Source organism: Danio rerio, chromosome 8 (assembly GCF_049306965.1).
Source record: "Danio rerio strain Tuebingen ecotype United States chromosome 8, GRCz12tu, whole genome shotgun sequence".
Taxonomy (NCBI): Eukaryota; Metazoa; Chordata; class Actinopteri; order Cypriniformes; family Danionidae; genus Danio; species Danio rerio.
The window spans coordinates 39,549,712-39,573,178 of NC_133183.1; the positions used below are offsets into that span (position 1 = coordinate 39,549,712).

Here is a 23,467-nt window from a genome sequence, read left to right on the forward strand (position 1 = left end):
AAATTGAATATGAATTATTAAATTTTTAAGTATGAAAACGTGTTTGAAATATTTTTCGTTGAAATATTCACAGCTTAAATAAACAGATATGTTAAAATTCAGGACCTAAAAATACAAACCCTGGAATTCAAGTCATTAAAATGCAAGAACTTGTTAATACGGTGTATTATTTTTTTCAGTTTGTGATATTCAACAAGCTTTTTAATTCAAGACTTTAGGCATTGATTTTGTTCCATATGTAGGTCCCACAACGTCATCATTATATTTTACAGGGAAGCCAAAATGCTTTCATTCATGCAATTTGAATGACACGGGAGGCGATCTCTCTGCGATTGTTATAAATGTTGGATTAACCTACAAGTTCAAAAAAAGTTATTAATCTACGGGTCACGCGCATTCCGAACCGTGGGTTGTGATCCGTATCGATCACGGATCAACAGTGATCCGTTACACCCCTAGTGACTAACGTCACAAATAAATAAATACAAATGAATTCTATTAAGATGTTGCTAACATTTGAAAATAACTTTATTATATATTTAAAATACCTATTTAGAGAAATAAGATAAACATCATCAAAACACACGAGGCACTTGTGACTTTATTTAACATTTGCATTATTTTAATTTTTTTTTAAATGTTTCCTAAAAATAAATGTATTTCCCATCTGATATCCAATGGGGAGAAAAAAAATAAGAATAAGTTCAGCAGACGGTATATTAGAACTCGAGTTGATGATCAATCGCGTCAAAACATGTTGCTGTGCATTACAAGCTACACCACTGGCGCTATTTAGTTATGTTGTCTCTGTCGGTCAGACATCACTTGTCTGACAAAATTTGTGTAAATGGCTTATTCCATCAATGTGTGTTATTAACCATTGGTTAATCAGGCCCTGGATAGTGTACAATCTTTAATAGTTTTAACTTTTCACTAATATGGAAATCATTAATATTAGCATTTTTTAGACTCTTAAATTAAACATTAACATTTTAAAGTGTGGTTTTCAATTAGGACATTTCTTTTTATTATTATTATTATTTAAATGTTATTTGTTGACATTTATAATGTCTTGTCATCAAATCATCATTCATGACTTAATTTTTTTGTGTTAAATTAAACTCCTTTTTGCATCTTAACATTTTATACACTATGCTTATAATGAAACAATAACTGGGGACTACCTGCAGTAAGAAAAAACATGTACAAAACTTTGGTACCTTTGATGTCACTGATGTACCTCCACGTAAGCATGTCTTTATCCTTCCCCAACCTCACATGATGAGCAGCATCTTTCAAAGGATTTAATCCTCTGCTTTGACTCTTACCACCATTCATTCACTGTTAAAATATTATATAAGGTTAAACTTCACAGTTTATAATATCAATACAATACCACATATGCAAAGCAGTATTAATATATGTGACGTAGTGTAAAATTCTCTAAAGAAGACCAAAACAGAAAATAGTAATATAGTTATCAAATTTCATAATACAGTTATCACATTTCAAACCATTTAACAAAATATAAGTTAGTAGTGCACTATTTTGACAATTTGATCAAATAAAGTTATTTAACTTGGGTAAGTTAACCTCTTTTCATAATAAAAGTTCATTTATTCAAATGTACAGTTTAACTGAACACAAGTTTATCACAAAAAAACATTAGAAAAAATAAAACCACACATTTACATTACTAAATTCAAACATTTTGTTCAATCATGCTTAATAATTCAAGTTTAGTAAATTGTTTCTACGTCATATTTATGTTTAATATACCTTGTTACCATGTTATTTATACCATATTCGAATGGTCATTGCTTCTCACATAAAAGTATGTGTAGAAAAAAAATCACAGTTACATAGTGCATCTATCATAACGTTACATCTCATGGAATCAGACGGCGAATTGTTTACCGCGGAGGAGTGAGCTCTACCCGGTTCTGGGTTAAATCGACACCGGCGCTTCCGAGCCAGATACAGGCCGAGCGCGTGCTATTATTAGCAAATACACATTTTGAAGAACTACGTCTGATGCTGCCATTACAAACACCTATTTCTAACGTTTATTTGTTCTCATCTTCTGTTCCCAGTCACTAATTATTATTGTCTAAAACAGTACGCGCCGGATATAAATATATAAATAAACTTGCTATTTTGAATAACAAGTGGAATAATACAGTACATATAATAATAAATAATTGATAGATTAGATTAGTAAATAGATTACATTGCGACTGCTGCAATTTGCGCTTTAATGTTTAGCTGGTCAACTGTATGGTATGGAAATGTTACATACCTACTATATGAACCCGTCTCATACAGCTGCCATTGCAAGGCTCAGACACTTTGTAGAGAGGAATTTAACACAACTGCCTCTAGGAGTCGCCAATGGAAATAAAACAGACACGCACAAAAAATGTGCGTACGCCTGCCAGAAAGCTGCCGTGAAGCTGCGCACATTCCCACGTTCAGTTCATCGTTAGTAAATCCAAACGTGAGCAATTCTGAGCGTGAAACCTGGCGTACGCAAAGTTTTTGTGCGAACGCAGCGTTGATACATGAGGCCCCAGATCTACACACACATTACCGTTTTTTAGTCAAAGTAAGGACCAGTTCTACACACACATTACCGTTTTTTAGTCAAAGTAAGGACCAGTTCTACACACACATTACCAGTTTTTAGGCAACGTGGGGATCAGATCAGCACCCTTACTAATATTAAATTTTAAACCTCAATCAAGTAATTTGACAGTAAACTGCTTTAGAATTTTCATTTGAAGAGCAGGTCAGTTTATAAAAAATGTAATTTGAATACAGAAGGAACCTCAAGATCCAAACAGGAAATGGTCCAGAATAGATTTAATAAATGTTATATTTATTATAAATAATTTCCACAAAACCTTTAAACACAAAAAAAACAGTAAACACAAAATCCATGAAACTCTCTTGCTTGTCTAAAAGCAGTTCTCATTGGGTATAACAAGCTTCCACATAACTCTTCCATGTCTGCGTGCACATTTAGTTAAGTGCAATAGCAAATAATATTAAACGGTTAGTTCACCTCAAAATGAAGATTCTTTTATTAATTCCTCTCCTTCAAATTGTTTCAATCCCTTGCTGTCTATGGAGGATGAGGAGTTCTTGCACTTCATCTAAGTTATCTTCCTTTGAGTCTGAAGAAGAATGAAGGTCTCAGGGGATTAGAGTGAGATGAGGGCAAGTAATTAATAATATAATGTACATTTTTGGGTAAACTCTTAAAACCCACCAGTATGTTCTATTTCTGTTTCTGTCGTATTTTAACTATTTGAAAAAAAAAACATTAAAAATATTTTAAAATATATTAATAAAGAACTGAACCCCACAAATGCAAAACCTTCATCATATAACCAAGCCACCAAAACTCCAAATAGACATCATTTGTTAAGCATTAACTCTACATTAATAGTAAGCAGTTTATAAACACAGCTAGATGCTCTATTGTTGACTTATAAGCATGTGTAATGTGCTCAATTTTTGTGTTTTCATACTTTGTTTATAATTCATTTTTCATAACTAAATGAAGTATTGCATTATTTACAAACTGTCTAAGAATAATTGGTGTTTTTTAAGATCATTAAGAATGAGTAAATAAATGATTAAAAAACTATATAAATGAACATTTATACATTTACTATTCAGGCATATAATCAGGGCTAAAAAAAAAAGAAAAAAAAAAAGAAAATCCAATCGGTTCCCTCTACACACAGCCCCACTCCTTGGTATCGAGCGCAGGCCCGGCCCTACATTTAGATGTTGTATAATATGAAATAGCAGTAAAAATTATGAAAATTGTTATGAAATAGTTTTTCAGTCATGTAGCCTAATACAAATATTTAGTACACTGCACAGTGCAATTATTATTTAAATTTATTATATCCATTATTATTAATATTAGTAAAATCTTTTTAAAAAATTTACTTTAGGCTATACTGCTATTTGCTCATGCAAAATTAAACACCAGAAAATATATCGTAGGCCTATATTAAGAGCTAAATTACAGTTAGCATCATAATTAGTTCAATTATGTGCTGTAGGCTATTGATTGACCAACACCCCCTGTATACAGTTTACACACTGCAGGTCTACAGTTCTGATGTGTATTTTGAATTACTTGTTTTAAATGACAGTAAGACATGCTATATTTAGTTTTTATAGTAAAATATACATTATAATCCAGTACAAAGTAAAATAATATTTATTAGTGGCCTATTGGCAGCGTATAGCCGTTAAGCTTATAGTCTAAGCATGTAATTTATTTATTATTAACATAAATTACAAACTAGCATCCTTATGATTTTATTTCGTTTCTGTATATTTTTATCAAACGAAAAATGCAATGATTTATACTTTGGTTTTAATTTTATTAGAAATTTAATAGCCGTTTAGGCAACACTACTTCTACATGTCATTGGCTCTGATTGCGTTTTTTACAGATAACCTATTTACAAAGATTTTTATTAAACAAGTGCACTACCACAAGATATTTTTGTAGGTGTAAAAATCTAAAAAGTATCATTATCATATTCTTGCCTTATTCATCTTTAATATAAATTTAAAATTTAACACATTCATTGATTAAACTAGGGATGCTAACGATTACTCGATTGATTTATTGTCGGTAACCCTTTAAAACCGATAGACCTTATCGATGACCGATTAAGCATGGGCATTTAATAAGTTATGCTTTGCTCTTTGAGATGCGTCCACGATTTCACACATTACATAATCAAGTGTGCGCAGTTTAGGCTACGTTACCCTATGGAGTCGTGCACTCTCTTGACTTTGCATATTGGTTATGCACATATTGGTCATACCTATTATGCTCAGATCTCGTTTATCCGCTGGTGCTGCCATTAATCCGCTGGTCAAGTAATCAAAAAGTAGGCTACATGACGTTTAATTATGGGCAGGTTATTAAGACCAAACATTGGTTGTGCAAACTGTATTACGTTCTCTAAAATTTTAAAGTGTTTTAAGCTACATTATCTTTTATAGACTGGCATAGGCCTAAATACGCATCACGGCCAGACATTTATAGTTTATATAAAAACGAGCGTCACCGTCGCATTTGTTCACATGCTTTAAATTAATGCTTTTTGTCTCCCAAAAATAATATAATAAAGAGAACGATAAAATAACATTATAAACCGTTTAACTGTAAACATTTCTGTTCAGAACGATTAAAGTTGATCTTTTTTTTTCGGTTTTCGTTTCTGTTCCTGAAAAATGTCATTTGATTCTGTTTTTCGTTTCCGTTCCTTGAACCGGTTTGGAGCCCTGCATATAATACGTTTTTCTGCATGTTAAATAATGCTTTATAAACTCAACTTCATGCAGTTTTGTGAGCTAATCTAAAGTGAGGACTATTGATGCTTTATAAATCCCTTATAAATGAAAATTAAAATCTCAGCTATATTCTACACAGAAAAAAAGAAATAAATTAAAAGGGGGAGTGATTTATAGCTTTATATATATATATGGTGAAGCAGTGGCGCGGTAGGTAGTGCTGTCGCCTCACAGCAAGAAGGTCGCTGGGTCACTGGTTTGAACCTCGGTTCAGTTGGCATTTCTGTGAGAAGTTTGCATGTTCTCCCTGCATTCGTGTGGGTTTCCTCCGGGTGCAAAGGCACAGTCCAAAGACATGCTACAGGTGAATTGGGAAGGCTAAATTGTCCCTAGTGTATGAGTGTGACAGGCCCATATGACAGGCTGGCCGGAAGGTGTAAAAAAGTCGTTATCATATGGACAAGTCTAAAACTGAAGGACTTGTTCCAAAAAGAGCCGACCCCGCAATCATACGGGACTAAGGCCAAAGAAGATATATATATATATTTTTTTTTTTCCATTAATTTCAAGATACACAAATGAAACTATCTAATGAAAAATAAATCTTTGCAATCTTATCAAAATATAAAATTACTGTACAGTGCAAACATCACAGAAACACTGAAATGAATCTTGTCATATTGTTAATTGTTGTTTTGAAATGATGTTGTATTTTTATTTTGCAATGTTTAAACTTTACAGAATTTTTAAAATAAGATTGCAAAGATTTATTGTTCATTAGATACTGAGCCTTAAATTGACATTTATAAGGGATTTATCAACTATAAACAGTCCTTAGGTCACAAAACTGCATGAAGTTGTGTTATTATAGCATTTACTAACACACATGGTTACAATTACTATATGCCTGAATATAACATGTATAAATGCTCATTTGAATAGTTTATTAATCATTTAATAACTCATTCTGAATTATCTTAAAAACCACCAACTACTCTTATATACAAATAGTTTGTAAATAATGCAATACATAATATAGTAATGAAAAATGAATCAGTAACAAAGCATGAAAATACAATTAAGTCAAGTCAAGAATACAGCGTTTGAAGCTGTATTTATAAACTGCTTCCTAAAGTCTATTAATGTAGAGTTAGTGCTAAACTAATGATGTATAGTGTATACTTACTATAAAAGTGTTATTCAGATTTTTTATCTAAAGAGCCGAGATTCAGTTTTTAATATAAAAATCCAAAGCTGATCTCTGGTTTTTAGAGCCAATGGTTCAGCTTTCACCACAGCATGTACTTCCTGTTTGCTCCAGGATCTTCTCTTTATGGGACCTATGGGTGGTTAAAATATAAAAAAGTGGTTTTAGTTGCATAAATGTTCAGTCATTTTTACAACATGTGCTGTTATGTTAGTTTAATATTGTGATAGAAAATGCTAGAAAAATATGTCTTGCCTATTATTAAAAATACTTAAGATGGAGATGGATTAAAAAATACTTCCTATTAACTTCAAATCTGGTTAATGGGGTTACACTTTATTCCATAGTCCAGTTTAGACATTCTTCTAACTATGCGTAACTCTGCAACTACGTTAATTATCTCACCGTAAAGTATTATGTATTAGAGTATTTCAATAAGACTAACGCTCATCTGATTATCAGTAGAGTATTAGCAGACTGTTAGCTCAAGTTTAGCTCAAAACACTACACTGTAACAGATATCTGTTCATTACCAGTTCCTGTATTTTGTGATTTACAAGTGTTTTTTTTTTTGTTTGTTTTTTTGTGGTGGTGAATTGCATTATGGGATGTTGATCTCTGCTCTGTGCACTTTTGATGTTGAAAATTCAACTCTACAGTTTAACAAAGTGACTTTTACTGACATTTTAGTAGTTTGAAATAATATAATGTATAAGAAATAATATATAGAGATAAATAAGTCTTTAGAATAACAGAAAATGTACCGGCAGTTTATTACAAGGTTTCTGTAGCATAATATACAACAACAACCCAAACAAAAAGTCACTTTTTTTTACTTTTTAAGATTAAAAGTTGTTGGAAGAAAGATCAAGATCCCATAATGCAATTCAAAAGCAGAAACAAACAGATTTCATAAAAACAAATTATGAAAAACTGCTAATTTAATTATTATTACTTATTTTTATTAATTTTAGAGTGTAGAGTATTAGCTGACAGTTAAGGTTACCTCAATAAAACCAACTCTCATTGGTCTCAGTAAATAGTACAGCAGACTGTTAGGTTACGCTCAAAATTAGTACAATATGACTAATTCTTATATAAATTTAGTAGAGCATTAGCAGTGTTGATTCTAACAGACAGTCTAATGGCTGTTAGTTGACAAGTAGTTGCAGTTACTTGTAGTTAGTAGTTAGTAGTAGTAGTAAAGTAAATTATCAAAATAAAGTGTAACCAGATATGCAATTAGTATATTTTTCCAAAGTATTTAGCAATATTGTTTAACTAACATGAAATGAGACATCAAGTGCAACTGTACTGAAATCATCATGGAAGTAATGTGCTTCTGTCCTGTTTTACCCTACATGTTATGTAAATGAGCTTGTGCATTTGGACTTGTACAATAAAACAAGTCAGTCACAAATTAACTTTAATGATCATACCTCTCTTTTTTGTGAATGCTGGGTCTGCATCACTATCTTCACAGACACTGTACCATAGTGATGATACTTGAGGGGACTCTGAAAGTAAAAATCAAGTCTGAGAGTTGACTTCTCTGCATAAAGCTTACCAAAATATTTATTTGATTTTGTGTTGTTCTTTTTAATGGGTAAAAGCGTGTGATGGTAGCTTAAAAATAGTTTTCAAACATAGCACATACATATCATGATAAAAATAAACATTCTGAAAAAAGAAAAAATCTGATTAGAAAAATAAATAATATTTTTACCTTTTAGATTGGACTTCACCTCCTCCAAAATCACGATCCACTGTAACTTTCTCTGAATGTAAAAACCCACACAAAAATACATCATTTAAAACAATATGGTATATGTTTGCAAATACAAATGTGTATATAACATCCAGAAAATCTGGCACTGTATTACATGTTTGTGTGTAAACCCACGATTTGATCAAGATTCCCCCCTTTAAAATCTGCTGAGCGTCTGTTTTCAAGTCCCAGAAAAACTGAGTTGTGGGAACAGAGCAGTTCTCTTCTGCAGTCATACAGTCATAACACACACATACATATGAAGAGTTTGGTTGCAAAATGCGATAAACGGCATTTTTTGACATTTGGATTTTATTATTGGAAATCACTGTTCAGATGTACCTTAATCTATGTGTGAATTGCTGCCATTAATAACATTTAAGAATGCACATTTTAGGCCAAGTACAAAACGTATTTTTTTTTCACAAAACGCAATATCCGTCAGACCAGTTTCTTTACAAAGTGCGATATAACAGTTAGAGAGCGTTCAGGATGCGGCGCGAGCTCAGCATCCCCTGGGAAGAGAGTCATTACCGGTGAAGTGCTCAGAGTTTGCTCATTGATTTAGCGATAGAAGATGAAGTCTTCAACTTCACAAAAAATTATAAAAAGGCCACAAAAGTGGACCAGAATAAGATACGTCTGCGTCAACAATACACAAATGCAGCAGGGAACGAGTCTCCGCTGATGTCAAGAGAAGGCCTAGGAGCGCCTTTTTTCCTACTCCCTATCACAAGATACCTGTCTGCAAGTGTTCTTTATAAGTTTATTTTTTAAATAATTTCTTAAATGTAGCTGAGTAGCCTATCTGAAGATTTATTTATGTGGTTGCACCTATTATTTAAAATTAATTCTTGTTGTTGTTGATTTATTACAAAGGAACTTAAAGGGCACATGTTGTTATGGAGAAAACGGTTTAGCTTTTTCACAACCAAATAAATAAGCTATTATTATTATTACAGTGAAATAATTCATTAAATATGACATAGCGAGGCAAGTTTGTGTCACGGACTCAGCTCCGCCCGCTCTAATCATACAGGTTTGGTTTTCTGCAGCGGTGTGGAAGGAGCCGCCCCCCACTCTTTCTGTACCAAGCTAAAGGTCATTTATCTAACTAACTTAATCTTACTTATCAAACAAAACATTGATTCACTAGCTTTTGGTAATGGTATTAATGTAGTATAATATAGCCTAAGGTGGATGTAGCGTTTTGCAAAAAAAAAAAAAAAAAGTTATGTTATGTTATGTTGTGTACATTCTGGCCAAATCTAACTTAGAATCTTATTATTATTAATCAATCTTTGCATATATTATTCCATGTTTGACAATGTGGGTTGGATTAATATGTAGCATTTTGGCATGTCTTTTTTTACTTAATTATAGACATAAAATTAAATAAAAAATATCCTGGATTTGAAAATATTGTGTTCCTGGCCTTCACTGAGCTCAAGTTATAGTTTAATGTACAAAAATTGTGAATGAACTTGACTGTTGATGTCCTGAAAAATAATGTCAAAATTACCAACATTTTTTTAAATGGATATATCTCGTTCTGCAATGAAACTCTTTATATACAGTTGAAGTCAGAATTATTAGCCCCCCTGAATTATTAGACAGCTTGTTTATTATTTCCCCAATTTCTGTTTAACGGAGAGAAGATTTTTTTCAACACATTTCTAAACATAATAGTTTTAATAACTATTTCTAATAATCATTTCTAATAATGGACTTATTTTCTCTTTGCCATGACGACAGTAAATAATATTAGACTAGATATTCTTTAAGACACTTCTATACAGCTTAAAGTGAAATTTAAAGGCTTCACTAGGGTAATTAGGTTAACTAGACAGGTTAGGGTAATTAGTCAAGTTATTGTATAATGATGGTTTGTTCTGTAGATTATCGAGAAAAAAATATAGCTTAAAGAGGCTAATAATTTTGTCCCTTAAACGGTGTTTAAAAAAATGTAAATTGTTTTTATTCTAGTCAAAATAAAACAAATAAGACTTTCTCCAGAAGAAAAAAATATTATCAGACACACTGTGAAAATTTCCTTGCTCTGTTAAACATCGTTTAGGAAATATTTAAAAAAGAAGAGAAAAATTCCAAGGGGTCTAATAATTCTGACTTCAACTGTGTGTATATATATATATATATATATATATATATATATATATATATATATATATATATATATATATATATATATATATATGAAAGTATATACAGTTGAAGTCAGCCCACCTTTTTAAAACTTTTTTACAAATATTTGCCAAATGATGTGTAACAGAGCAGGGAATTTTTTCATAGTATTTCTGATAATATTTTTTTCTTCTGGAGAAAGTCTTATTTGTTTTATTTCAGCTAGAATAAAAGCAGTTTTAATTTTTTATGAACCATTTTAAGGTCAATATTATTATCCCTCCAATAACTTGCCTAGTTACCCTAATTAACTTAGTGAAGCCTTTAAATGTCACTTTAAGCTGTATAGAAGTGTCTTGAAAAATATCTAGTCAAATAATTTTTACTGTCATCATGGCAAAGAGAAAATAAATCAGTTATTAGAGATGAGTTATTAACACTGTTATGATTAGAAATGTGTTTAAAAAATCTGCTTTCCATTAAACAGAAATTTAGTACAAGAAATAAACAAGGGGGCTAATAATTCTGACTTTAACTGTATATAATTAAAAATGTATATTTTATATATAATTTTATAAATATCTTATAAATATATTTTATATATTTTTATATATAATTTATAATTTTTATTTTGAAAAATATAATTTAGACAGTAGTACTCAAGGGTCCAGGGGTCTGTTCTTCGGACCTCGCTTAAATAATCTAAGAATATATTACAGATCCTGGATCTTTTAATCTTGATAACTCATCTTAGGCTAATTTGGTTCTTCAAAAAAGTTTGCGAATCAGATTAAACTGATCTGAGAGGTGTTGTGACTGTGTGTTGTGACAGATCTATCGATCCTCAAAATCATTATCAGCAATACAACGATTGGCTGACGGCACAGCAGCTTGATGACATCTGATTAATGCACAGTTATCAAAATTACATGAAATCCGTAGTAAACGGTTCGTTGAATCTGATATGCAATAACAGAGTTGTGAGTTACGTGTTGGAGCAGAGCAGTTCTCTTCCTCTGTCATATGGTCATCCTTCAATAAAAGCTGAATATAAAAAATATATATTAGTTAGACAGCAGTACTCAAGGGTCGCGGTCCCCACTATGTCAGACCTTACTGTGTGTGTATTGAGGACTAAGTGTGTTTCACAGCTTCTCTAACATGCCTCTGGTCCCCACAATGTTACACTAGTGCATGGGTTCACCAATTAGGACACACACTCTATTTCATTTCTAGATTTTGATTAAGAAAATAATTACAATTAAATGCACTACTACTACAACAACAACTACTACAACTACTACTACTACTACTAATAAAAATAACAACAACATTAAACACACCTCATCAGAGTTGTGGGTCACGTGCTGGAGCAGAGCAGTTCTCTTCCTCTGTCATATGGTCATCCTTCAATATAAGCTGAAAATAAAAAAATTTATATTAGTTAGACAGCAGTACTCAAGGGTTCCGGTCCCCACAATGTCAGACCGTACTGAGTGTGTATTCAGGACTAAGTGTGTTTCACAGTTTCTCTAACATGCCTCTGGTCCCCACAATGTTACACTAGTGCATACGTTCACCAATTAGGACACACACTTCTACTTCTACTACTACTACTAATAATAATTATTATTATTATTAAATTTAAACACACCTCATCAGAGGGTTGTGGGTCTCCTACTGGAGCAGAGCAGTTCTCTTCTTCTCGTCATATGATCATACTTCAATGAAAGCTGAATATAAAAAACACAAAATAATAATTAGACAGTAGTACTCAGGGCTCCTGGTCCCCACTATGTCAGACCGTACTGTGTGTGTATTGAGGACTAAGTGTGTTTCACAGCTTCTCTAACATGCCTCTGGTCCCCACAATGTTACACTATTGCATATGTTCATAAATTAGGACACACACTAAGTTAAATAATTACAATTAAATGCACTACTACAGCAACAACATCTACTACTACTACTACTACTACTACTACTAATAATAATAATACTAATAAACATACCTCATCAGAGAGTTGTCGGAGCAGTTTTCTTCTGCAGTCATATGGGCATCCTTCAATGAAAGCTATTTAAAAACAGCTTTGTTATACAAGTCATGTCATGACTATAAAGCTTTCATGACAGTCTTATGAACCCCCCTTTAAAGTAAAGCATTACCCAATTAATTAAACTTTTTTACCCATTAAGACAAGAAGAAGATATTAAGAGATTGATTTCATTATCTCTTATGGATGATGCAAACTCTTTATTTTTGAACAGATTTACCCTTAATCTATATTAACATTAAAAAACTCTTAGCTTTGCTGAATGTATTAAGGATTAATGTATTAAGTAATCAAAATGTCAAACCTTTCTCCAAGGCCAATCACATGCGCCATAGTCAAACGTTATTTCCTCTCCAAAGAAAATATCCCTGATTGCAAAAAGGCACAAATGAGGTTTTCTCTGAACAACGATCTTATTGACAGTGCAGTTAGGGTGCAGATCGTCCTCATGATCGGCATCAATGCTGCAAAACTAAGAGAAAAGAGCAAGCAACATTTTAATTATGCCCTCTCATAGCAATAAAAAGCTAAACTATGGCATGAATACAAACAGAATGAATATAATATATACATGTACATTTGAATGGGGAAAACACTTAACCACCTGTTCTTGTTTTACCATATAAAGTCAAACATAAAGACAGTATTTTTATTATATCTCATATATGCTTTGCTTCCACAAGCTCTATCATTTGTACTCAACCACAAAACTTCCTTTAATAAATGTGGACAACGCAAACTCTGACCTAAAAGATTTAATGAAATGTGTAGGGTTCAAAAACTACAAAAACCTCACATTAGCATCCTCTCTGTGTGTGAATTATAAATACAGTAAACCTTTTGAAGTGGATCAGAACCTTTCCTCAATGTTGTTCTAATACTATTGAACACCTGTTCTTCTTTCTTAGGACAGTTTTAAAGAACTTTTTTTCCACTTTAATTGTTTACAGGTCACACTTTACAATCAGGTTTTATTAGTTAATGTACTACTACTTACTAACATGACCTAGTAATGAACAATGCATGTACAGCATTTATTAATCAGTTTAACATTTACTAATTACTAATGCATTATTCAAATCTACATTCATGCTTGTACCAGTAATAATGCATTGCAATAATTAATGCATTGTGCGTGTTCAACTAGTAATGAACAACTTTATTTTCATTTACTAAAGTTAACAAACATGAACAAATACTGTAATAAAGTATTATGTATTGTTCATGTTAGTAAATGCATTAACCAGCATTAACTAATTTAACCTTATTGTAAAAGGCTACCATTTGACAGCAAATAAATAAATAAAACACACACAGTGAACATTTATGTATTATAATTATTTATCTAAAATAAAACGTTTCTACACGTCATAGAACAATAAATTAAGTACATTTCTAGGACCAGATAGCCCCACATTTTAATTATAACCTCTAACGTTATATTACTACATTAACGTATAAATAGTATATAATAGTGTCATTTCAGGATTAACGTTAAATGTTTAAAGCAATTAACCATTTAAAAAGTACGATACAAGAACTATGAAAACATACCTTAGTAACCTTCTATATATTCGGTTTCCAGTGAATGGGTCTTGTCAGTGGAGCTGGTGATGTGTTTCTCCGCATCTTTTAATGGTTTTATCCTCCGTCGATCCATTTAGCCGCCCGGTGATTGGTGACTGTCTGACCGCGGCTCATGCACTCCACCCCGGCCTCTGACTCACGTAGCACCGGGCAGTTAGCACGTTAGCACATTAGCGCGAGTAACTTTTACTCGTGTAAACAAGTTAAATTACATACCGAACTGTAGTTTGTGTCTTATCAGTGTTATATTAATACGTAATTTGAAACAACATCGATTAAAACACCCAGGAAATTCGTTAAAACATTTAATTAACTATACCTGATAACTGTCAAAATATGCAACATAAGTATTTGTCATATAACCTATTTTATTACATTATGATGGTGAAAAACATTCTAACTTACCCAAAAATTCGAATAATTTGATGATAGATCTTAATTAAGTTGATTAAAGTCGGATTCACTTATGAGATTGCGCATGTGCAGTAGGCAGAGTGTGTGAATTGCGTCAAGCGTGTGTCAGGGTGCAGTACCGCCATCCGACTACAGGAGCGCTATAGAGCAGTGCGCCGACACACACTTACACACTCAATTCAGGTAAATGGTCAAGGTGGGGATCAGTGAAAAAACTGCACTAGGCATATCAGCAACGCCCCCTGAGTCTTTTAAAGGCAAAACATAGTGGGGACCGGGCGATCGGTCCCCACTATGTTTTTGGTCCCCACTTTGTGAGTGTGCTATCATGCTGAGGTCCCCACCATGTAATAAAAACAAACACACACACACACACACACACACACACACACACACACACATATATATATCCATGGGCCACTGTAAAGCAATATGGTTCTGTCATAACGTTTTGAATGAAAATCTGCATTTGGATAAGACACCTTTAGTATAGTTTTGATTTTAAGGCATAATAAAGATCAAATGCAAGTACGAGTGGATTTACATTGAAAATTTCAAACGCATCAAGAAAACCATGTGCTAAGGAAATTTCAAACCATTTGGAACGCACAGAGACGAGCTTTTGTGCAAAAATGAACTTAAAGGTGCCTTTAAAAAAGTGTCAAAGTACTTTTGAAAACAAAAAAGCAAACCCCCAATAGGTGGCAGCAAGAGGCCGCTTTATTTGAGTAAAGCATTGAACGATTCATTCAGCCAAAGAAGCCAATAGGATGAACGGACAGTTGAATCAATCCCTGAATCATCGACTCACCCGAGTCTTCTTGGCGAAGGCCTGAATCGTTCGTGCAGGGAAACGTCGCTGTGTATTATTCAGAGATGGCCAACTGTTCTGCTGTTTATTTTATTATACTTATCGCAATGATTTTACTACTACTATCAATAAAATTAATATTAATAATGATAATATTGCCGGAAGTTGTACAGCGCATGCGTCACGTGTTCATCATCAGCATCCATGACAACCGTCCTGTGGGTGTTGTTTGAATCTCGCTGTGTCGATTGGCATCTGATCTCTGCGTCCTCCGTGACAATTTTTCCAGATTATCGATATTATTGATCGTTGGATACGTCGATTGATCGCCTGCTGTTCCCATCACTCAGGTTTGACCCTTTTTATTACGCTGTGCTTTGTGTTTGTGTTCAGTATGTCTTGTGTTCACTACAGGTTCCAGAGTCGACTCACCTACGACTCGCTCCAGTTTGAAGGCCTCAACATCAGCGCGGGGGAGCTGAAGCGGCAGATCATGAGGAGCAAGAGGCTGAAGTTCTGCCAGCTGAAGATCAGCAACGCCCAGACTGATGAAGGTGAGTTGAGGAAAAGACACTTCAACTGTTCTACGCTAACATTAGATGCGTTACATCAGACACTTCTGGAAGCTGTAAGGTGGTGCTGATGCTGACATGTAGGGATGTTTTGGCTGTTTTAAAAGGCTAATGGCTCTCAAAGTATACCGTGCTCCATAATTATGTGCTGATTCTGATTTTATTTTGCTGTCAGAATACACAGATGATGCTCTCATCCCTAAAAACACGTCGGTCATCATCAGACGGATCCCTGCGGCGGGACTGAAGTCCTCAAACAGAAGATTTGTTGGGTAAGTGCTGTGAAATGAGCACACGCGTCCTCTGTTAGATGTTATATGAAGACTCCTGGTCTGTCCCTGGTGTTTTAGTCACACAAGCTCCTTTGTTTTGCAGACATCAAGCTGGACGCTGGCGTGAACCTTCACCTAGAGCTGATCCTTCACTCCTCTCACTGGAGCAGTTGTTGAAGGTATTGAACAAATGAATAGCACAATAGCAAAACGCAATGTAAAGCACACAATATACGCACACGCACTCAGCTTCTTAGGGAGATTTGAGATTGTTTGAAGGGTTGAGGGTGAAAAAGATTCAAATGTGCAAATGCCTGTGAAACAGACTGAGAATCTGGCTGAGGCAAAGGCGTCAGAGGAGGACAAGCTGAAAGCGGTGATGTACCAGTCCAGCCTGTGCTACTACTCCAGCAGGTGAGCGTTCAGACACTGACAGGTTTGCTTTGTGAGAGATGTCTGAGCTGATTCTCATGGTTCTGATGTTCACTAGTGAGGCCATGAGGCTGCTTGGGATCCCGGGACACCACATTAGGCACTGCCCCACTAATGTGGTAACTGGGTTTTCCAAGCTCACGGTTGCTGTGAACTTGAGCTCTTGTCCTCATCAGTCAGATTGTTTGCTCAGAGTTTGACTGTCACTCCTCAATTCACAGGGCAGCCGCTCCGCGCCGCACAAGCGCATCCGGAAGAGCACAGGGATTCCCCGCAGCTTCCTGTTGGAGGTGGACGACCCAGACCGAAAGGGAGTCATGATAGACGGCAGCGGCCGATACGTCATTCCCATCATAGACGCGTGAGTAAACTGTACTTGGCATAGCCGCATGTTCTAGTGTTTGTCCAAATCTCACATGATGTCTGCTTGTGTGTGTTTGCGCTCGATCTGTTCAGTGAGGCCTATGCTGCTGAGAAGAGAAAGAGGCCGTCCTTCTCCTGCCAGACCGAGCCTTTGCCCTCCTCGTCCTCAGCAGGTGCGGCATCTTCGGTCCGGGACGCCGGAGGGAAACGGTCCCGCTCCCCATCTTCACCAGAGACGCGCGGCGACCAGAAGAGACCACGTCGCTGAGAGACCTTCATCCAAGAGACCTGGAGCCGACGTGTAAATATTGTACATAGTTTATTCATAAAAGATAATAAAGATTATAGCCGCATGAACTGTGTGGACTGGTTAACCTTCACTCCAGCAGTGCAACACACACATACACACACACACACACACACACACACACACACACGAATGAATTCATAAACACAATATCATGAAGTTTTGCTTTAATTTAGGAAAAGAGAAACTCTTCTGGGCTAAAATCTGATGGGTTTTTTTCAGCGTTCTTACTTCAGTCTTTAATGTCAGGTGATCCTTCAAATGTCAGTGTAAAGTGTTGAGTACACTATTAGTGCTCAGTCGTGTTTTTCATAGTTACCAGTGCCGATGGAGTTTTTTGAAGCGTCATATTCTGCTGGAAACGTTTCATTTGAATGGTAATGTCCCATAAGCGGAGGTCTTGTGAGTAACTTCACAAGTCGGTCAAAGTCTACACCGGTGACAAGCTCATCTACTCCCAGAACCTGCTACTCTCTACCTACACGCTGTCAGCTGATGTTTCAAAACCTCAACACTCGCATACAGAACAGCCTCAGCGTCTGCACCACTTATCGGCACTAGCTGCAAGTCTACACCCCCTCTGTCCAGAAGTGAGCACAGCCTCTTGGTACCATCCCAGCAAGCATTTTTTTGGGGTGTTTAAAGGTGCCAACTGACCATCAAAAGTAAAAATGACTCATTTTATCTCATCCCAACAGGGAAACCACCAACAATAAAGAATGAGTTACTATCTGGTGTCATGGCTTTGCAATTAAAACAAGTTTAGTTATAATGGAGGTCATTGGGGGCAAAAACAGCCACTTGAACAATATGAACAATACATAAGGGTTAAAAGTCTAATAGACGGCTTGGTTAAAACCAGGCTAAATCTAGGCTGTCAGTGAGTGTGCACCCCTAACCCCGCCTCTCACAGTGACCTCACTAGCTCCGCTGAGTGCTTTGTGTCTCAGATTGCATGCAAGTCTGCAGCCAGATACTGCTGGAAGCTAGTCATCAAATACACAGGAACGAATGACTACACGTGTCAATCTGTCTATTAAACTATCTAATCTGTCTAGTCAGTCTTTTATTATCTTTTATATGCAAAAATATTCATTCATAAAAACATATGTATATATGAACACTGGGTCAAATAGGGTCCGTGCATTTTAAATCTAATAACAAAAATAACCCAATGTTGGTTTTGTCCATATTTAAATGAACGTGTGTAAACGCACGCTTTGATCAAACCTTTTATTCCCCTTGATGATATTGTGCTTTTTTTTCCCCTCAATGCCCTCCAAAGTTTCAATGTTTGGCCGTGTCTGCCATATCTGTTTTGTTTAAAAAAAAAAAAGGAAAAAAAAGGAATGCATCGGTTCCTGCATGTAGAATTCAGAAATCTCATGGCATTGAAAGAAAACTGGCAGCAGTTGAGTGCCGAGGTCAAAGGTCAGATGAGCAGGCATCACACCTGATAAACACCTGGGGCAACTGTACAGTAAAAAAAACAAAAAAACAACAAGATTAAGAAATATTGCTTTAATTTGAGAGAGACAAAAAAAACTCTTCCGTGTTAAAATTTGATGTTCCTCCAGCGTTCTTACGTCAGTCTTTAATGTCAGGTGATCCTTCAAATGTCAGTGTAAATTGTTGAGTGTACCATTAGTGCTCAGTCGTGTTTTTCATAGTTACCAGTGCCGATGGAGTTTTTTTTTTTAGAGCGTCATATTCTGCTGGAAAAGTTTCATTTTAATGGTAATATGCCATGAGCGGAGGTGTATGAGTAACTTCACAAGTTGACCATAGTCTAGAGCGATGACATGCTCATCTACTCCCAGAACCTGGCAGAACGAAATGTTGCAGCTCGTCCGGTCTTCAATGATGAGCCCAAAAGAGGCCACTTCACAGAGCCGGCCCAAGGCTTAAGAGAACTGAGAGGCAGGACAAGATGGCGGGCTGGACTTGGTTAACTTTAGATTTTACACAAATCTCATTGTTTTGTTTTTCACCTAAAATAGTAATTAAAACATCCAAGATGTGTTTTGCCTCATCAAAATGTGGAATTTGATCAGCAAACTACTCATTCTAAGACAACTATGCCTTGGGCTAAATGACTTGGCTTCAAGTACGATGCCACACGATTCAGAAATGAAGGTACAGACTGCACAAACAGATAAACGACATGATGCATCTCATTTCACCACAACTAAAGGCAGCGACAAAAAAAAAGTCAAGCTCTCACGATGATGACATTTCTCATGCAACCCTTTAGCAAGCCTACATAGTATTTATGCCTAAAAGTCACTGCATGGGTAAATAAGAAACAAGCAACACACACACACACACACACACACATATATATATATATATATATATATATATATCCATGGGCCACTGTAAAGTAATATGGTTCTGTCATAACGTTTTGAATGAAAATCTGCATTTGGATAAGACACCTTTAGTATAGTTTTGATTTTAAGGCATAATAAAGATCAAATGCAAGTACGAGTGGATTTACATTGAAAATTTCAAACGCATCAAGAAAACCATGTGCTAAGGAAATTTCAAACCATTTGGAACGCACAGAGACGAGCTTTTGTGCAAAAATGAACTTAAAGGTGCCTTTAAAAAAGTGTCAAAGTACTTTTGAAAACAAAAAAGCAAACCCCCAATAGGTGGCAGCAAGAGGCCGCTTTATTTGAGTAAAGCATTGAACGATTCATTCAGCCAAAGAAGCCAATAGGATGAACGGACAGTTGAATCAATCCCTGAATCATCGACTCACCCGAGTCTTCTTGGCGAAGGCCTGAATCGTTCGTGCAGGGAAACGTCGCTGTGTATTATTCAGAGATGGCCAACTGTTCTGCTGTTTATTTTATTATACTTATCGCAATGATTTTACTACTACTATCAATAAAATTAATATTAGTAATGATAATATTGCCGGAAGTTGTACAGCGCATGCGTCACGTGTTCATCATCAGCATCCATGACAACCGTCCTGTGGGTGTTGTTTGAATCTCGCTGTGTCGATTGGCATCTGATCTCTGCGTCCTCCGTGACAATTTTTCCAGATTATCGATATTATTGATCGTTGGATACGTCGATTGATCGCCTGCTGTTCCCATCACTCAGGTTTGACCCTTTTTATTACGCTGTGCTTTGTGTTTGTGTTCAGTATGTCTTGTGTTCACTACAGGTTCCAGAGTCGACTCACCTACGACTCGCTCCAGTTTGAAGGCCTCAACATCAGCGCGGGGGAGCTGAAGCGGCAGATCATGAGGAGCAAGAGGCTGAAGTTCTGCCAGCTGAAGATCAGCAACGCCCAGACTGATGAAGGTGAGTTGAGGAAAAGACACTTCAACTGTTCTACGCTAACATTAGATGCGTTACATCAGACACTTCTGGAAGCTGTAAGGTGGTGCTGATGCTGACATGTAGGGATGTTTTGGCTGTTTTAAAAGGCTAATGGCTCTCAAAGTATACCGTGCTCCATAATTATGTGCTGATTCTGATTTTATTTTGCTGTCAGAATACACAGATGATGCTCTCATCCCTAAAAACACGTCGGTCATCATCAGACGGATCCCTGCGGCGGGACTGAAGTCCTCAAACAGAAGATTTGTTGGGTAAGTGCTGTGAAATGAGCACACGCGTCCTCTGTTAGATGTTATATGAAGACTCCTGGTCTGTCCCTGGTGTTTTAGTCACACAAGCTCCTTTGTTTTGCAGACATCAAGCTGGACGCTGGCGTGAACCTTCACCTAGAGCTGATCCTTCACTCCTCTCACTGGAGCAGTTGTTGAAGGTATTGAACAAATGAATAGCACAATAGCAAAACGCAATGTAAAGCACACAATATACGCACACGCACTCAGCTTCTTAGGGAGATTTGAGATTGTTTGAAGGGTTGAGGGTGAAAAAGATTCAAATGTGCAAATGCCTGTGAAACAGACTGAGAATCTGGCTGAGGCAAAGGCGTCAGAGGAGGACAAGCTGAAAGCGGTGATGTACCAGTCCAGCCTGTGCTACTACTCCAGCAGGTGAGCGTTCAGACACTGACAGGTTTGCTTTGTGAGAGATGTCTGAGCTGATTCTCATGGTTCTGATGTTCACTAGTGAGGCCATGAGGCTGCTTGGGATCCCGGGACACCACATTAGGCACTGCCCCACTAATGTGGTAACTGGGTTTTCCAAGCTCACGGTTGCTGTGAACTTGAGCTCTTGTCCTCATCAGTCAGATTGTTTGCTCAGAGTTTGACTGTCACTCCTCAATTCACAGGGCAGCCGCTCCGCGCCGCACAAGCGCATCCGGAAGAGCACAGGGATTCCCCGCAGCTTCCTGTTGGAGGTGGACGACCCAGACCGAAAGGGAGTCATGATAGACGGCAGCGGCCGATACGTCATTCCCATCATAGACGCGTGAGTAAACTGTACTTGGCATAGCCGCATGTTCTAGTGTTTGTCCAAATCTCACATGATGTCTGCTTGTGTGTGTTTGCGCTCGATCTGTTCAGTGAGGCCTATGCTGCTGAGAAGAGAAAGAGGCCGTCCTTCTCCTGCCAGACCGAGCCTTTGCCCTCCTCGTCCTCAGCAGGTGCGGCATCTTCGGTCCGGGACGCCGGAGGGAAACGGTCCCGCTCCCCATCTTCACCAGAGACGCGCGGCGACCAGAAGAGACCACGTCGCTGAGAGACCTTCATCCAAGAGACCTGGAGCCGACGTGTAAATATTGTACATAGTTTATTAATAAAAGATAATAAAGATTATAGCCGCATGAACTGTGTGGACTGGTTAACCTTCACTCCAGCAGTGCAACACACACATACACACACACACACACACACACACACACACACACGAATGAATTCATAAACACAATATCATGAAGTTTTGCTTTAATTTAGGAAAAGAGAAACTCTTCTGGGCTAAAATCTGATGGGTTTTTTTCAGCGTTCTTACTTCAGTCTTTAATGTCAGGTGATCCTTCAAATGTCAGTGTAAAGTGTTGAGTACACTATTAGTGCTCAGTCGTGTTTTTCATAGTTACCAGTGCCGATGGAGTTTTTTGAAGCGTCATATTCTGCTGGAAACGTTTCATTTGAATGGTAATGTCCCATAAGCGGAGGTCTTGTGAGTAACTTCACAAGTCGGTCAAAGTCTACACCGGTGACAAGCTCATCTACTCCCAGAACCTGCTACTCTCTACCTACACGCTGTCAGCTGATGTTTCAAAACCTCAACACTCGCATACAGAACAGCCTCAGCGTCTGCACCACTTATCGGCACTAGCTGCAAGTCTACACCCCCTCTGTCCAGAAGTGAGCACAGCCTCTTGGTACCATCCCAGCAAGCATTTTTTTGGGGTGTTTAAAGGTGCCAACTGACCATCAAAAGTAAAAATGACTCATTTTATCTCATCCCAACAGGGAAACCACCAACAATAAAGAATGAGTTACTATCTGGTGTCATGGCTTTGCAATTAAAACAAGTTTAGTTATAATGGAGGTCATTGGGGGCAAAAACAGCCACTTGAACAATATGAACAATACATAAGGGTTAAAAGTCTAATAGACGGCTTGGTTAAAACCAGGCTAAATCTAGGCTGTCAGTGAGTGTGCACCCCTAACCCCGCCTCTCAGAGTGACCTCACTAGCTCCGCTGAGTGCTTTGTGTCTCAGATTGCATGCAAGTCTGCAGCCAGATACTGCTGGAAGCTAGTCATCAAATACACAGGAACGAATGACTACACGTGTCAATCTGTCTATTAAACTATCTAATCTGTCTAGTCAGTCTTTTATTATCTTTTATATGCAAAAATATTCATTCATAAAAACATATGTATATATGAACACTGGGTCAAATAGGGTCCGTGCATTTTAAATCTAATAACAAAAATAACCCAATGTTGGTTTTGTCCATATTTAAATGAACGTGTGTAAACGCACGCTTTGATCAAACCTTTTATTCCCCTTGATGATATTGTGCTTTTTTTTCCCCTCAATGCCCTCCAAAGTTTCAATGTTTGGCCGTGTCTGCCATATCTGTTTTGTTTAAAAAAAAAAAAGGAAAAAAAAGGAATGCATCGGTTCCTGCATGTAGAATTCAGAAATCTCATGGCATTGAAAGAAAACTGGCAGCAGTTGAGTGCCGAGGTCAAAGGTCAGATGAGCAGGCATCACACCTGATAAACACCTGGGGCAACTGTACAGTAAAAAAAACAAA

At 36.5% G+C, this 23,467-nt stretch overlaps 3 protein-coding genes and 2 long non-coding RNA genes across 13 annotated transcripts in view; 2 read left to right on the forward strand and 3 right to left on the reverse strand.

The window, feature by feature from the left end:
* Positions 1-15,523, reverse strand: part of LOC141375838 (uncharacterized) — a 53,158-nt gene extending 37,635 nt beyond the window's left edge. For 3 of the 4 annotated variants that reach the window (XR_012384644.1, XR_012384643.1, XR_012384641.1), the window contains exon 1: positions 1,221-2,202. This is a non-coding gene — a long non-coding RNA (uncharacterized lncRNA). Of the gene's footprint in view, positions 1-1,220; positions 2,203-15,314 lie in introns of those variants that run through there. The other variant, XR_012384642.1, reaches the window with a different exon arrangement.
* Positions 1-23,467, reverse strand: part of LOC137490337 (uncharacterized) — a 205,803-nt gene that overhangs the window by 146,090 nt on the left and 36,246 nt on the right. The gene's annotated exons all lie outside the window — the stretch shown is intronic.
* On the reverse strand, positions 4,641-14,607 carry LOC110438823 (uncharacterized). 2 transcript variants are annotated; one of them, XR_012384647.1, is made up of 10 exons: positions 14,495-14,607; positions 14,057-14,220; positions 12,807-12,974; positions 12,461-12,522; positions 12,103-12,181; positions 11,792-11,867; positions 11,438-11,492; positions 8,265-8,316; positions 7,978-8,055; positions 4,641-6,671 (listed from the first exon to the last, which is right to left on the reverse strand). It is a non-coding gene; the product is annotated as an uncharacterized lncRNA (long non-coding RNA). The 2 variants fall into 2 exon arrangements; XR_012384648.1 differs by having other exon boundaries at positions 14,057-14,224.
* On the forward strand, positions 15,293-18,578 carry LOC100329917 (E3 ubiquitin-protein ligase RBBP6-like). 4 transcript variants are annotated; one of them, XM_073909044.1, is made up of 7 exons: positions 15,293-15,868; positions 16,062-16,158; positions 16,262-16,337; positions 16,484-16,572; positions 16,649-16,709; positions 16,812-16,951; positions 17,047-18,578. In XM_073909044.1, exons 1-7 carry the CDS (start codon positions 15,709-15,711, stop codon positions 17,219-17,221), a joined length of 798 nt encoding a protein of 265 aa, XP_073765145.1. In that variant the 5' UTR covers positions 15,293-15,708; the 3' UTR covers positions 17,222-18,578. The 4 variants fall into 4 exon arrangements, with proteins under 4 accessions (XP_073765145.1, XP_073765146.1, NP_001373477.1 ...); XM_073909045.1 differs by having other exon boundaries at positions 15,502-15,966; NM_001386548.1 differs by lacking the exon at positions 16,649-16,709 and having other exon boundaries at positions 15,509-15,868; positions 17,047-17,304.
* On the forward strand, positions 17,308-22,019 carry LOC141375805 (E3 ubiquitin-protein ligase RBBP6-like). Of its 2 annotated transcripts, XM_073910738.1 has the most exons (7): positions 19,631-20,581; positions 20,775-20,871; positions 20,975-21,050; positions 21,197-21,285; positions 21,362-21,422; positions 21,525-21,664; positions 21,760-22,019. In XM_073910738.1, the coding sequence occupies exons 1-7, from the start codon at positions 20,422-20,424 to the stop codon at positions 21,932-21,934; spliced, it is 798 nt and encodes a 265-aa protein (XP_073766839.1). In that variant the 5' UTR covers positions 19,631-20,421; the 3' UTR covers positions 21,935-22,019. The 2 variants fall into 2 exon arrangements, with proteins under 2 accessions (XP_073766841.1, XP_073766839.1); XM_073910740.1 differs by lacking the exon at positions 21,362-21,422 and having other exon boundaries at positions 17,308-20,581.